Consider the following 15,493-nt stretch of genomic DNA (forward strand, 5'->3'; position numbering starts at 1 on the left):
AGTACCTCCTTTTTTTTTTCGAAGGCTCTTGCCTTACTTTGGGTCTATACCTATTTTTCATTGTAGGGGTAGTAATTTCTTTGGATTAAGTTTGCTTTTCTGTTTGCTCTTCCCAGTCACTTTCGGGTTATTTGACTCTCGCCATTCTTGTTGTATCGAAGGATTCTTTGGATTTGATCAGTGAAAAGAGTGTTTGAAGGGTGCGGTGGACAAGGAGGATGCTTCAGGAGTGATTTCGAGTGGAAAGCCAACAGGAATTTAATAGAATAGTGAGTTTTGGACCGTGGCGTAGGAACAAGGGAATAGTTTATCAAGTTAGGGCTGCAATAACTAATGGGGGGTTTTCAAAAATTAAACGTCATAAACACTAAAATTATCGATCAAGTTATCAATCAATGAATGATTGATCACGTGTTCGATAAGTATGAAGAACACACAAGAACACTGAAGACAATTATCAATCAAGTTATCAAGCAATGAGTTATCGATCACGTTATCGATAAAAGTTAATGAGAGAAATGCGTACCTAGTTTGGTTTATCGATCATTTGATCGATTAACAGTTTATCGATCAGCTTATCGATAATTCTTACTATTTAACTCTGAAATCCTCATTGCTCTTGATTGATGTGTTGATTGATAATTGACTTATCGATCAGCTTATCGATAACATTCACTGCAACTTAGTTCTTTTGCTCTATATACCTTATTTATCAATCAGTTGATTGATAAATCAATCCTTACTTACATTATGATTATCGATGTCCTCATCGATCATTCTATACTCTATTTGCCTCTGTTTTTTCGTGATAAAATAGAGCTTCCTACAAAACAAATTTCCATACACTTCGATGCTTAAGTTAGTCTTTTAATCATCAAAACATTAAATCTAAAGACTCAAATTAGAGGGATAATATGAGATTTCTTACAGCTCATTGGGATTTACCATTCCTAATTCTCTTCGAAGTAGTTGAACTTCTGTTGATCGAGAGCCTTCATGAAAATGTCTACTATTTGATATTCAGTAGGGATGAATTCTACTTTTACATCTTTCTTTTGAACATGATCCTGAATGAAATGATGTCGAACGTCAATGTGCTTAGTTTGGGGATGATGAACTGGATTCTTGGATAGACTTATTGTACTCGTGTTGTCACACAGAATTGGAATCTCTCTCAAGTTGATTTCCAAATCTTGTAGTTGTTGTTTTAACCATAGAATCTGAGTATAACAGCTGGCAGTGGCAACATATTCTAATTCTGTGGAGGAAATTACCACAGTATTCTGCTTTTTACTTGACCACGAGACAAGGCATCCTCTGAAGAATTGACATTGACCACTGATACTCTTTCTGTCTGTCTTATAACCTCTACGATCTGCATCTAAGCATCCCATTACATATTCTGCTCCTTTCTTCAGATAACAGATTACCAAATTTTGTGTTCTGATAAGATATCTGAGGATTCTCTTGACGGCTTCTTCATGTAATTTCTTGGGGGCTGATTGATATCTTGCGCATATTCCCACACTGAATTGAATATCTAGTCTGCTTGTCGTGAGATAGAGTAATGACCCAGTCATTCCTCTATACTTGGTTAGATTCACGTCCTTGCCCTTCTCATTTGTGTCCAATGAAATGGTTGAGCTCATAGGAGTTTACACTTTTAGCATTTTCTAATCCATATTTCTTTCATAATTTCTTGAGATACTTTGTCTGGGATATGAATATGCCATTTTTCTTTTGCCTGATTTGCAATCCCAGAAAGAAGTTCAATTCTTCCATCATCGACATTTCTAACTCACCCTGCATTAACTTGGCAAACTCTTGATAAAGATTCTCATCAGTAGCTCCGAATATAATATCATCCATGTAAATTTGAACAATCAAAAGTTCCTTTCTACTTCTTTTAATAAAAAGTGTAGCATCCACTTTGCCTCTTTCAAAACTTTTTTCTATCAGGAAATTGCTAAGGCATCGTACCAAGCTCTAGGAGCTTGTTTTAAACCAAATAAAGCCTTTTTTAGTTTGTAAACATGATCAAGGAAGTTTGAGTCTTTGAAACCAAGAGGCTGTTTGATAAAAACTTCTTCTAAATTATAACCATTCAAAAATGTACTTTTAACATCCATTTGATATAATTTGAAATCTTTTATGCAAGTAAAGGCTAAGAGTACTCGTATAGCCTCCAACCTAGCTACTGGAGCATATGTTTCCTTATAATCAATTCCTTCTTCCTAATTATAGCCTTTGGCTACTAGTCTGGCTTTGTTTCTGATGATTTGTGCGGATTCCTTGAGCTTATTCTTGAATACCCATTTGGTACCTATGACTAGATGGTCATTAGGTCTGGGTACCAATTCCCAAACTTAATTTCTTTCAAATTGGTTTAGCTCTTCCTGTATTGCAACTATCCAGAATTCATCGAATAGAGCCTCATCAACATTGGTTAGTAGAGAAGCGTACTTCATTAAACACTTGTCTCCAAGTTTTGACCCCTTCATTGACTTTACCAATGACTTGTTCCAGAAGATGGTTTCTATTATGCCTCTAAGCCTTAGGCTGTTCTAAGTTTTCTTGTAAAAGAGGTTCATTTGAATCATCTTTGTTTTCTAAAAATTCTTCTGAAGGTACTTTATTTGAAGATTTGTTTAAATTCAAGTTTTGAAAATTTTGAACAATCTCAGCATCATCATCTAGAGGTTTTGAAATCAGCTCAATTTCAGCAAACATGACATGTATTGACTCTTCAATTGTGAAAGTGTGTTTGTTGAAAACTCTATAAGCTTTACTGCGATTAGAGTAACCGAGAAATAAACCTTTATCAGCTTTGGGATCAAATTTACCAAGATTCTCTATGTTGTTATTGTGAATGTAGTATTTACTCTTGAAGATCTTCAGATGAGCCAGGTTAGGCTTTCTTCCTTTATATAGCTCATATGGAGTTTTTCAGAGCAGTGTTTTGATGTAAGCTCTATTGGAGATGTAGCAAGCTGTACTCATTGCTTCGGCCTAGAACACTAGTGAAATCCCTTTCTCATTCAGCATTGCTCTTGCCATTTTCGTGAGTAATCTATTCTTTCGTTCAACAACTCCATTTTGTTGAGGAGTTCTTGGTGCTGAGAAGTTGTGATCAATCCCATGCTCATCACCGAAGTCTACGAATTTGTTGTTCTTGAATTCTCCTCCATGATTAGATTTGATTGACATGATAGAAATACCTTTCTCATTTTAGACCTTTTTGGAAAAAACAATAAATGCAATAAACTTCTCATCTTTAGATGAAAGAAACAGAGTCTAGGTGAATCTCGAATAGTCATCAACTATCACAAGATTATACAAATTTCTACCAAAACTTTTGACTCTTGACAAACCAACCAAATCCATATGAAGCATTTGGAGTGGCCTTTCGGTTGAGACCGTCTTCTTTGATTTAAACGAGGACTTTGTTTGTTTACCCTTCTAACAAGCATCGCAAATAATATCATGTTCGTACTAAATTTTCAGTAACCCAATAACCAAGTCCCTCTTTGTTAATTTTGAAAGCTGATTCATTTTAACATATGCAAGACGTTTATGCCAAACCCAACTTTCCTCCTTTTTGCTAGTTCTCAGAAAGTTTTGAATCAATTTGAAGAGTATAACAATTACTGTCCCTTGGAGCTCTCAGCTTTACATTTAATTCTTCCTTCTTTAGTGGCAAGTCATCTTTGCTTATTACCAAGCATTCTTGTGAATCAAAGATCACCCAGTTGTTTTTGTCGATACTCTAACTGACACTGAGTAGATTGTGACATAAGCCTTCTACATAGTACATATCTTCAACCTTCATCCCTTTGTCACTTCCTATTTCTTCGATTCCAGTAATTCTTCCAGATTGATTGCCACCGAAGCTTACCTTTCCTCCTTCTCTTAGTTTAAGTGATGTGAATTTCTTAGTATCACCCGTCATATGTCTGGAGCACCCACTGTCAATGTACCATTTGTTCGTTCTAAATGCTTTAAGACATACCTGCTATCACACCCTGATAATTTTATTCTAATTGATGAATGATTTGTGACTAACTAAGGCCAAATAGTATAGTAGACTGGTAGAGGATCCAGGCTATGAGGAAAAATCAGGATAGGGACATAATGGTCATTTTTGAAAAGATCGGTCAAGAAAGGGCAGTATTGGAAATAATGTCCAAAATTCCTGAAAATTCCCAGAAAGTCATGAAAAATAGAAAGGAGGGTACAGAATAATGTTTGAGGCTTAGAAGATGAATATGAGATTAAAAATAATTTATCAGGAAATTATTTCTAATTATTGGAATTTTTGGTTAATTAAGGAAAATTAGCCAATTTCCATTATTTAAAATATATAGAGGCCTCAAAAATTCAAGAAAAAATATGGATAAATTATGTGACATATTATCCTAATTTATAAAATTATTTCCCACCTTTGGATGTACAGAGGTTAGCTTAAAGAATATTTATTACCGAATTATTATCGGTAGAATAGTGATTTTTGACAGAATAAAATTTAGAAAATTATAGAGGGAGGTAAATGAGAATGTTATGTACAGATGATGTGAACTCCTTGCAATGTATGCCTTGGCTCTTGCATGATTGAGTTTGACCAGAATGATTATATGCTCCATGATATGATGACATGGATACAGAATGATTATGGCATGGCATAAAGACTAGAAATGTTATTATACTGCATGTAGCATGACATTTTATGCATGTTGACTTGATGGTTGTATGTTCAATGCTACTGGGATTTCTATGAAATCTCATTCCTCCTATAACATGATATCCTAGGTGCCACTACTGCCAAGGAGAAGGGAAAGGAAATAATCATGGCTTGAGGAAGTTATGAATTATGTAATGTATTATACGGTTTTGAACCTTTCTCTTTCAAGCCATGTAAGCATACTATGATCATGAATACATGATATGATAACCTTTTTGGAATGTATATTAATGATAGAGTAGCTTTACGTGCAATTATGGTATGATTATAGTGAAAAACGAAATGCTGTTAGAATCAGTGAAAAAGGGGATAAAAATGGTCTAGATTTGACCAAACTTTGACCAACGAAGACCCTGGTCAAATGGTTGACTTTTTCCCTGAAATTTGGCATGCAAATATATCTTATTTTTCCCTTTAAAATGAGTGGTAAAGCGTCACAATCGGATCTCTGTGTAAGAAGTTATGCCTTTCCAAAGTTAGGCAAAAATCCTGGAAAATAGAAAAATGACCAAATAAACAGTACTTTTCAAAATTGAAAACGGATGCGTTTCTGATTAAAGCGGAACCTGAGGTCATTTTTCCTTGAAAGATGATGTTAAGAGCTTCGAGTGAGACTTGGAACGACCTTATTTCAATTTTTTTAGAATTAGTTATGATTTTTCAAAGTTATGCTAAGTTTAATGTTACGGTGAATAGCAATGCGGGAAAAGAATTTTCAAATTCAGGTTTTTCAACCCGGTAACCTTAAATTGCACTTCCGAATGTCTTAACTTGGCACAATATAAGGTCATAAACGTAAGGTGTTACATTTATGGTATCAGAGCAAATGGTTCTGGCACTCAGGACAAATTTTTAGACTTTGTATGCTCTGAATCTTGAGGAAAGCATGTGATAGTGCCTATTAATGAGTTTATTTGGTCATTAGGATTACAGAAAAGCTCAGGTAATGGTTGTCTGTAGTGGAAGTGGAAAATCCGGAGAGACCATCAGCAAGGTCATGCCTGGTGAGCGATATCCATGTTGGTATGATGAAACATGGTGGTACGAGGATATTGAAAGGTATGGAGAGCTTAGCACCAAATCCCCAGCTACCCAGGTAGATTACTTCGGTTTCAAGGGGAAGGCTCTAGAGAAAGACATTGCCACTATTGCCTCTAATGATATAGCTCCAGTTATTAAGATACCTACTAAGGATGAAGCAGGTCCGAGTAAGATCCCTACACTTGAAATTAAGAAAGAGTTCCAGTACCTTCCTCAGCTAGTTCGAGAGTTCCAGTTTAGAAGCCGTTTTATTAAGCCGTATGAGCACCAGGAAGCTGATGTATACTTAAGGTTCTTAGATGACATTAAGAGCCTTTATTATTGGGTGACTAGAGAGGACCGTACCTTGGGAGACGATGATTGGATCCAAGCTCTGTATCGTGTAATCCCCAAGATATGGAAATGGAATGAAGGAATTAATGAGATAGACAATCACCTACCCAGATGTACTTTCCTGGAGATGGTCGACGCCATAGAGACCTTTGTATGGGCTACTTTTCCATGAGCTGGTCATGGCTAATGCTAGACTGATGATGTATATAGTGTAGATAGTTTTGGACTGTATATAAGTTAGGCTAACTGCTAAAAACTCTGTGTAACCCTTGTGTTGCTGTACAAATGTTTGTTATATAAATAAGAAGGGTATGTTTTTATGATAAATGATTAAGGAGTTCCTTTATTCTCCCATAGTTAACTAAAGAACAAGCGAAATGGTGAGAACACGGAGAGGAGCAAGAAACACTCCTGAGGAACCACATAGAGATCCTATCCAGCAAGTAATGAATAGGCTGGATGAACAACAACGAGTCGTACAGCAACTACAAGAGGCACAGTTACGGTAGCAGGAAGAGAGAGACGCTGTTATAGCAGCAGTGGTAGCAGCAGCGATTGCTCAGTTACGACAACCTGAGCAAGTGCAAGCTGAAGCAACCCCACAAGCCCAACAGCAAGCACCTAATGAGCAAGCAGGATTGGCTGAGAATCAAGGAGATATTCAGCAGTGGATTACGAAATTTTGCAAGCATAATCCACTAGAATTCAAGGGTTCATTAGAACCACAAATAGCTGAAGATTGGATTACCCGACTGGAGAAGATCATTCGGGTAATGGGATGTTCATCTGAGATTAAAGCTCAGATGGCAATTTATAAGCTAGAAAAGGAAGCGGATCAGTGGTGGAACAACACTGAGTTGGTACTGCAAGCCAACAACACCCCAATAACATGGGAGGTGTTTAAAGAAAGATTCTATCAGAAGTACTTTCCCCGATCAGCACAGGATAAAATGGAAGCTGAATTCCTAGTGTTGCAGTAGGGGAATAATGAAACTTTTAATGACTACTTGGCAAAGCACATTCGACTGTCCCGTTATTCTGCTTATTTAAAACGTCTCAATGATGAACGGTGGAATACGGAGAAGCTGGTCAGAGGATTAAAGCCGACGCTAAGGGAGGTCGTGGCGCCTCAACAGATAGAGAGTTTTAACAAGGCAGTAGAAGTCTGCCGTATTACTGAAGCAAGTCAGAATCATCGAGGAATGATGCCAATAGCTTTGAAAGCTGAGAGACCCCCATCGAGGCCGAATCAAGAAGGAAACTCTTATGTTAATAAGAAGAGGAAGAGGCCTGGCTTTGGCAGAAAGATGAGAAGAGGGAACAGACGACCTGAAGGGTTTGATATCACACGAAGGGCCAAGGAATATGAGAAGTGTGGCAAGAATCATAGCGACAAGCCATGTTTATTTGGCCAGAACGTGTGTTATAGATGTGGGAGACCAGGACACTTTTCGAAGGAGTGCCCACAAGGGGTAGAAGGGACGAGACAGCAGACCCAAGGCAGGGTGTTTGCCCTTACACAGGAAGAGGCCCGTAAGTCACCTGACATGATCCAAGGTACGATCACTGTTAATGATTGTCTTGTGTATGCCATGTTTGACTCAGGTGCTAGCCATTCCTTTATATCACATGACTGTGTTGGGCGATTGGGTTTGACTGTTGATACCTTGCCATATGATATTGTTGTTTCTACTCCCACTAGTCCTAAAGTTGTGACTTCTAAAGCATGCCTGAATTGTGTGGTCTGTTATCAGCATTGTTGCACTGCCATTGACTTGATATGCATGCCTTTTCGTGATATTGAGGTGATAATTGGTTTGAATTGGTTATCTGCCAATAACATACTTCTAGATTGTGGTAAGAAAACGTTAGTATTACCCTCTAAGGAAGAAATCCCTAGAAAAGAAGTAAGTTTAAATTTTATGACTGAAGCCGAAGCGAGTAGATGCTTACGGCACGGATGTCAAGGATATTTTGTATTCTTCTCAATTCGAGCAAAGGTAGAAGAAGGAATCGAAGAGATACCAATAGTGAAAGACTTCCCAGAGGTATTTCCAACAGAGATCAGTGGACTTCCGCCAGAGCGAGAAGTGGAGTTCACGATTGATCTTGTACCAGGGATAAAACCAATATCCAAAGCTCCATATCGAATGGCTCCCAACGAAATGGTTGAGCTAAAGAGACAAATTGAGGAGCTGTTGGAGAAGGGTTTTATAAGACCAAGTGTATCTCCCTGGGGTGCTCCAGTAATCTTTGTGAAAAAGAAAGACGGTAGTCTAAGGCTATGCATTGACTATCGAGAGCTAAACAAGGTGACGATAAAGAATAAATACCCTCTGCCGCGAATTGATGATATGTTAGACCAACTGGCAGGAGCAACGGTGTTTTCCAAGATCGATCTACGATCGGGATATCATCAGCTGAGGATAAAGACAGAAGATGTTTCGAAGACTGCATTTAGGACCCGATACAGACACTATGAGTTCTTAGTGATGCCGTTTGGATTGACAAATGCACCTGTTATTTTCATGGATTACATGAACCGGATTTTTAGACCATACTTAGATCTGTTTGTAGTAGTTTTTATTGATGACATACTAGTGTACTCCAAAACTCAAGAAGAGCATGAGCAGCACTTGAGAATTGTATTGAGTACACTGAAGGAGAAACAACTCTACGCCAAGCTCAGTAAATGTGAGTTTTGGTTAAAGGAAGTTAAATTCCTAGGCCATGTGATTAACCAGAAGGTGTGGCCGTAGATCCCAGTAAAGTTGAATCAGTACTGAACTGGGAGCAGCCTAAGACAGTGACAGAGATACGAAGTTTCTTAGGGCTGGCAAGTTACTATAGGAGATTTATCCAGGACTTTTCTAGAATTGCCCAAGCGCTGACAAAGCTAACCAGGAAGAACCAGCAGTTCTTGTGGGACGAGAAATGTGAGGCAAGTTTTCAAGAGCTGAAGCGAAGGCTAACCTCTACCCCAGTACTAGTTATCACCGATCCGACACTACCATATGTAGTGTACACAGATGCTAGCAAACAGGGATTGGGATGTGTACTGATGCAGCAGGGAAGAGTTGTTGCCTACGCCTCGCGCCAATTAAAACCTCACGAAGAAAATTACCCCACTCATGACCTGGAGCTTGCAGCGATAGTGTATGCCTTGAAGATATGGAGGCATTATTTGTATGGGGCAACTATAGAATTGTTCTGTGATCACAAGAGTCTCAAGTACCTGCAAGACCAGAAAGAACTTAACATGAGACAGAGGAGATGGATGGAGTTGTTGAAAGATTATGACTATCAGATCAAGTATCATCCAGGAAAAGCCAATGTAGTGGCTGATGCCTTGAGCAGAAAAGTGGTGCAAGTAGCTACCCTCATGATCAAAGAGGGTGATCTGTTAGAAGATATAAGAGATTGGGGTCCTATTTATCACATGCAGTTAATGGCAGATGATGTGGCTAATGAGCCATTAGTGCAGAGAACAACTGTTGATATGATAAGACAAATAAAAGAAGCTCAAAGAGGAGATCCGTTAGCAAAGACCCTTCGAGCTAAAGTCTTGAGCAATGAGGCAAAAGATTTCGAGATCTCAACAGAGGGAGTAATAGAATTCAGAGGAAGATCGTATGTTCCTCCTGTAGATGATCTCAAGAAGCAAATCCTAGATGAGGCACATAAAAGCAAATATACGATTCATCCAGGAATGACTAAGATGTATCAAGACATCAAGTCATTATTTTGGTGGCCTGGTATGAAACGAGATGTCACTGAGTATGTGAAAAGTGCCTTACATGCCAAAAGGTGAAGACGGAACACCAGAAGCCGTCAGGATTTTTACAACCCCTTAGTATTCCTGAATGGAAGTGGGACAGTATCTCTATGGACTTCATAGTAGGACTACCTCGTACGTCATCAGGATACGATGCAATATGGGTCATAGTTGATAAACTGACAAAATCGGCCCATTTCTTGGCAATTAACGTTAAATATTCGCCAGAGAAGTTAGCAAGGTTATACATTAAAGAGATCGTAAGATTACATGGGGTTCCAGAGTACATTGTGTCTGACAGGGATCCAAGATTCATGTCGAGATTCTGGAAAGCAGTGCAAGAAGCCATGGGCACGGTACTGAGTTTCAGTACAGCTTATCATCCGCAAACAGACGGACAAACAGAACGAACGATACAGACACTAGAAGATATGCTGAGAGCGTGCGTTTTGGATTTCAAAGGGAACTGGGATGAATATCTGCCTTTGGCAGAATTCGCGTACAACAACAGTTACCATTCCAGTATCCAAATGGCACCATACGAGGCATTGTACGGAAGAAAGTGCAGATCCCCGCTTTGTTGGACAGAACTCGGAGAGAGAAAAATTTGGGGTCTAGATATAGTGGATCGTACCTCTGAACAGATTAAACAGATCAAACAGAGGTTACTCACGGCTCAAAGCAGACAGAAGAGCTACGCTGACAGTAGAAGAAAGCCGTTAGAGTTCGAGGTTGGGGACCATGTATTCCTGAAGGTATCTCCAACTACTGGAGTAGGACGATCTATTAAGGCGAGAAAGCTGACGCCTAAATATGTGGGACCATTCCAAATACTCTCAAAGGTAGGACCTGTAGCCTATCGACTGGCTTACCCCCGAATTTAAGTCAGTTGCACAATGTCTTCCATGTTTCCCAGTTGAAGAAGTATAATCCGGATCCAGAACATGTGCTAGAATATGATCAGATTGAGCTAAAGAACAATCTGACATTTGAAGTAAGACCAGAACGCATAGTGGACCGGAAAGTCAAGCAGCTGAGGAACAAAGGAATCCCTTTGGTCAAAATGATTTGGAAAGATCTAAATCAAGAAGAGGCCACGTGGGAAAAGGAGGACGAGATGAGGAGCAAGTATCCAGAGCTCTTCACATAAGGTATGTGTTAAAATTTCAAGGACGAAATTTATTTTTAGGGGGGTAGAAATGTCACACCCTGATAATTTTATTCTAATTGATGAATGATTTGTGACTAACTAAGGCCAAATAGTATAGTAGACAGGTAGAGGATCCAGGCTATGAGGAAAAATCAGGATAGGGACATAACGGTCATCTTTGAAAAGATCGGTCAAGAAAGGGCAATATTGGAAATAATGTCCAAAATTCCTGAAAATTCCCAGAAAGTCATGAAAAATAGAAAGAAGGGTACAGAATAATGTTTGAGGCTTAGAAGATGAATATGAGATTAAAAATAATTTATCAGGAAATTATTTGTAATTATTGGAATTTTTGGTTAATTAAGGAAAATTAGCAAATTTCCATTATTTAAAATATATAGAGGCCTCAAAAATTCAAGGAAAAATATGGATAAATTATGTGACATATTATCCTAATTTATAAAATTATTTCCCACCTTTGGATGTACAGAGGTTAGCTTAAAGAATATTTATTACCGAATTATTATCGGTAGAATAGTGATTTTTGACAGAATAAAATTTAGAAAATTATAGAGGGAGGTAAAACTTGAGAAAAATCATGGATTACCCTTTGAATAAGGGGGATTTAATGAGGTGTTGAAATCGAAATTTTGTGACAGTAAATTGGACAGGATTGTTGGAAAATCGGACCGGAAATACACAAATAATCAGTGGATTGCACTGGTTATTGGATGAGTCATTTTTTTTCCAATATTGAGAGCAATATTTTGGCCAAAATTAGAAGGGGAGGACAAAGTTGGAATTTTCCAAATTGTTCAAGGGCATAAAGGGAAATAAGAGACAAAACAATAAAATAATATTTATTTTCCACATGAAAATCACATGGTGATTAGGTGTCCATCCATGTGTCACTTTCTTATGGTGTGTGCCCTAAGATTTGTCCATGTGTAAAGTAGAAAAAAATGGACGGCCGAGATCGCATCTTTTTCCCGAAGGGCATTTTTGGCATTTTGAAATATCAAAGCCTATAAATACCCCCCTTCCATGAACAATTTCGGCCAAGAGGTTTTGTTGAGAGGGAATTTTGTGTTCTTGAGTTCTAGGAGAGAGAAAGGAAGAAAGAAGAGAGAGAAAGAGAGAAAGCAAGCTTAGACACCTCTAATCGCCGGTTAAGAGCTAATTAAGGTATGTTTATCTCCCTAAGTGTTAATTATTTTTAGTTGATTATTTATTTGAGGAAGATTAGGATTAATTACCTTGATTAATTATGGTTTAGTGATAGCTAAGATTAATCATGTTATTTGATTAAGGATTGATTAAAGCTTAATCATATTGATCAGAGAATGATTAATCATGTTGATTAAGGAATGATTAAGGATTAATCATGTTGAGTAGAGAATGATTAATGGTTAATCCAAAAGGGATTAGTGACTTAATCTTAGAGGATTATGACTATGTGACTTGAGGACCTTAATTAAATATTGGATTAAGGACTAAGGGTTAGTGATTAACCAAGAAAGCATGATTAATCATGGATTAAGGAAGAATTCCAAGACCTTAATTGAGGATTAAGGCTTGGTCAAACCAAGGTCAAAGGTTTAGGAAAGGTATACAGAAATTATAAATTGAAAGGCACAAGGGTAGCATTATATTGAGAAAGAATGGTATACTGGATATGGAATTTACCATACCCTTACTGTATGGTTGATAGGCAATTCTTCTGGAAACCTAGGAGGATCTCCAGCAAGGGAACAAGGAGGAAACGTTAAGCGTGGAATTGAGGTAGCGTGAACTGCAATTATTTTGTTGATCTGCATTTGGTGTATTTGCTATGTGTGTTTATGTGCCATGAGAATGTTATGTACAGATGATGTGAACTCCTTCCAATGTATGCCTTGGCTCTTGCATGATTGAGTTTGACCAGAATGATTATATGCTCCATGATATGATGACATGGATACAAAATGATTATGGCATGGCATAAAGACTAGAAATGTTATTATACTGCATGTAGCATGACATTTTATGCATGTTGACTTGATGGTTGTATGTTCAATACTACTGGGATTTCTATGAAATCTCATTCCTCCTATAACATGATATCCTAGGTGCCACTACTGCCAAGGAGAAGGGAAAGGAAATAATCATGGCTTGAGGAAGTTATGAATTATGTAATAATATATACGGTTTTGAACCTTTCTCTTTCAAGCCATGTAAGCATACTATGATCATGAATACATGATATGATAACCTTTTTGGAATGTATATTAATGATAGAGTAGCTTTACGTGCAATTATGGTATGATTATAGTGAAAAACGAAATGCTGTTACCAAACTTTGGCCAACGAAGACCCTGGTCAAATGGTTGACTTTTTCCCTGAAATTTGTCATGCAAATAGATCTTATTTTTCCCTTTAAAATGAGTGGTAAAGCGTCACAATCGGATCTCTGTGTAAGAAGTTATGCCTTTCCGAAGTTAGGCAAAAATCCTGGAAAATAGAAAAATGACCAAATGAACAGTACTTTTCAAAATTGAAAACGGATGCGTTTCTGATTAAAGCGGAACCTGAGGTCATTTTTCCTTGAAAGATGATGTTAAGAGCTTCGAGTGAGACTTGGAACGACCTTATTTCAATTTTTCTAGAATTAGTTATGATTTTTCAAATTTATGGCAAGTTTAAGGTTACGGTGAATAGTAATGCGGGAAAAGAATTTTCAAATTCAGGTTTTTCAACCCGGTAACCTTAAATTGCGCTTCCGAATGTCTTAACTTGGCACAATATAAGGTCGTAAATGTAAGGTGTTACACCTGCAACAACACAATCATGTTTTAGGTACCCATACCTTCTTGGGTCCTTTTAGGTTAGTATGGATTGTCCCAGGCACATAAGTACCTTTGGGTACCTATTTTAATGTCCTATAAATTCCTTTCTTCTTGTGATAACAATAAGAGATTATATGACCTTTACGGTTGCAATAAGAACGTAATGCAAAAGGGTTAGAGGAATGAACAGTATTTCTAAAGAAGGTAAGATACGACCGACCACCACTTTTCTTCTTTCTTTTCATCTTATCTTGAACAGGATCATATCCTATTCTGATTTTATCCATTGAACATCGTTGAGCTCCCAAAATCACTTTGAGCATTTCACTGCCCTTAGTGAATTCTTACAAGGTTCTTGTGAGATCCTCGGCCTTTCTTCTGTTCTGTTGACATTCCGTACATATTGGAGGTGGAATTGTGTTATCTTTCTACTTCGCTTGTTGTTCCTCCAGAAGCTTTATTTTTTTCTTGAAGCTTACCAACTCCTTTGCAATTCTTAATAATTCTGAATGTTATGCATTGTATTTAGATTATAACTCATCGTAGGAGGGTTCAAAAGTGATTACCTCATCTGTCTCTGAATCTTCATCTTCGTGAGCCATAAGATAGATGTTGGTAGTTTCTTCATCATGATTTCTTCTTTCTCTGAGGAACTATCTTCCCAGATTGACATGACAAAGGCTTTCTTCTTTATGAACTTTACTTTCTTCTTTTCTTTGTCCTTTATCTTGGACAGCTGAGGACACTCTGCTTTGATGTGCCCTGGCTTTTTACATTCGAAGTAGATGATTGGTTCCTTTAGCTCATTCTGAGATGTGGATATTTTGCATTTTGATTGAAACCTCTTTTCGGCTTTGTTTCTGTGGAATTTCTTGAACCTTTTGATGATAAGACCCATTTCATTATCTTCTAGGTCCTCTTCGTTGTCATCTTCACTCTCTTGAGTTCTGAGAGCAATACCTTTGCGGTTTTTCTCATTGATCTCCTTTTTATATTTTTGCTTGCTCTCATATTCTGCAAGACTTCCAAATAGCACTGTAACCGAGCCAATTGATTCTCCCTTTATTTCCTCAATAGCTGTTACTTTCAGCTCCCATTCTTTTATGAGACCGCTTAAGATTTTCCTCACTTGGTCTTCCTGACTATGCTTTTTTCTGAGTGTAGTGAGATGATTTATGAGGTGCAAGAATCTAACTTCCATGTCTCGGATGTACTCTCCATCCTTCATTATGAATAATTCAAATTATGTGGTGAGAGTGTTGATTCTACTCTGTTTTACACCGGTGATTCCTTCGTGAGTAATCTCTAGTGCTTCCCACATTTCCTTTGCAGTTTCCAAACTGGAAACTCAGAAATATTCTCTTTGGCTTAGTGTACAGGTTAGTATGTTGATAGCTTTGTCATTTAGTGTCACCAACTTCCTATCTTCTTCATCGAACTCCCTAGGACTCTTATAAACTTGTTGCCCGTCTATGATTTTCATCAAAATGTAGTTACCATGTTCGATCACGTCCCATAATCCATACTCGGTAGCTTTGATGAAGATTTTTATCCTCATCTTCCAGAAGGTATAGTTTTCTCCGTTGAGGCCATGGGATCTCTCTTTGGACTGTTAAGTCTTTACAGAAGAG

At 37.8% G+C, this 15,493-nt stretch overlaps 1 protein-coding gene across 1 annotated transcript; it reads right to left on the reverse strand.

Moving 5' to 3' along the window:
* Positions 1–3,766: 3,766 nt before the first annotated feature.
* LOC114745756 (uncharacterized) lies at positions 3,767–15,063 on the reverse strand. Its single transcript, XM_028933923.1, has 3 exons — positions 14,566–15,063; positions 6,686–6,733; positions 3,767–4,009 (listed from the first exon to the last, which is right to left on the reverse strand). The coding sequence occupies exons 1-3, from the start codon at positions 15,061–15,063 to the stop codon at positions 3,767–3,769; spliced, it is 789 nt and encodes a 262-aa protein (XP_028789756.1).
* Positions 15,064–15,493: the final 430 nt, after the last annotated feature.

This window comes from Neltuma alba, unplaced genomic scaffold, assembly GCF_004799145.2.
Source record: "Neltuma alba isolate B1F8T4 unplaced genomic scaffold, ASM479914v2 tig00000784_pilon, whole genome shotgun sequence".
Classification (NCBI taxonomy): Eukaryota; Viridiplantae; Streptophyta; class Magnoliopsida; order Fabales; family Fabaceae; genus Neltuma; species Neltuma alba.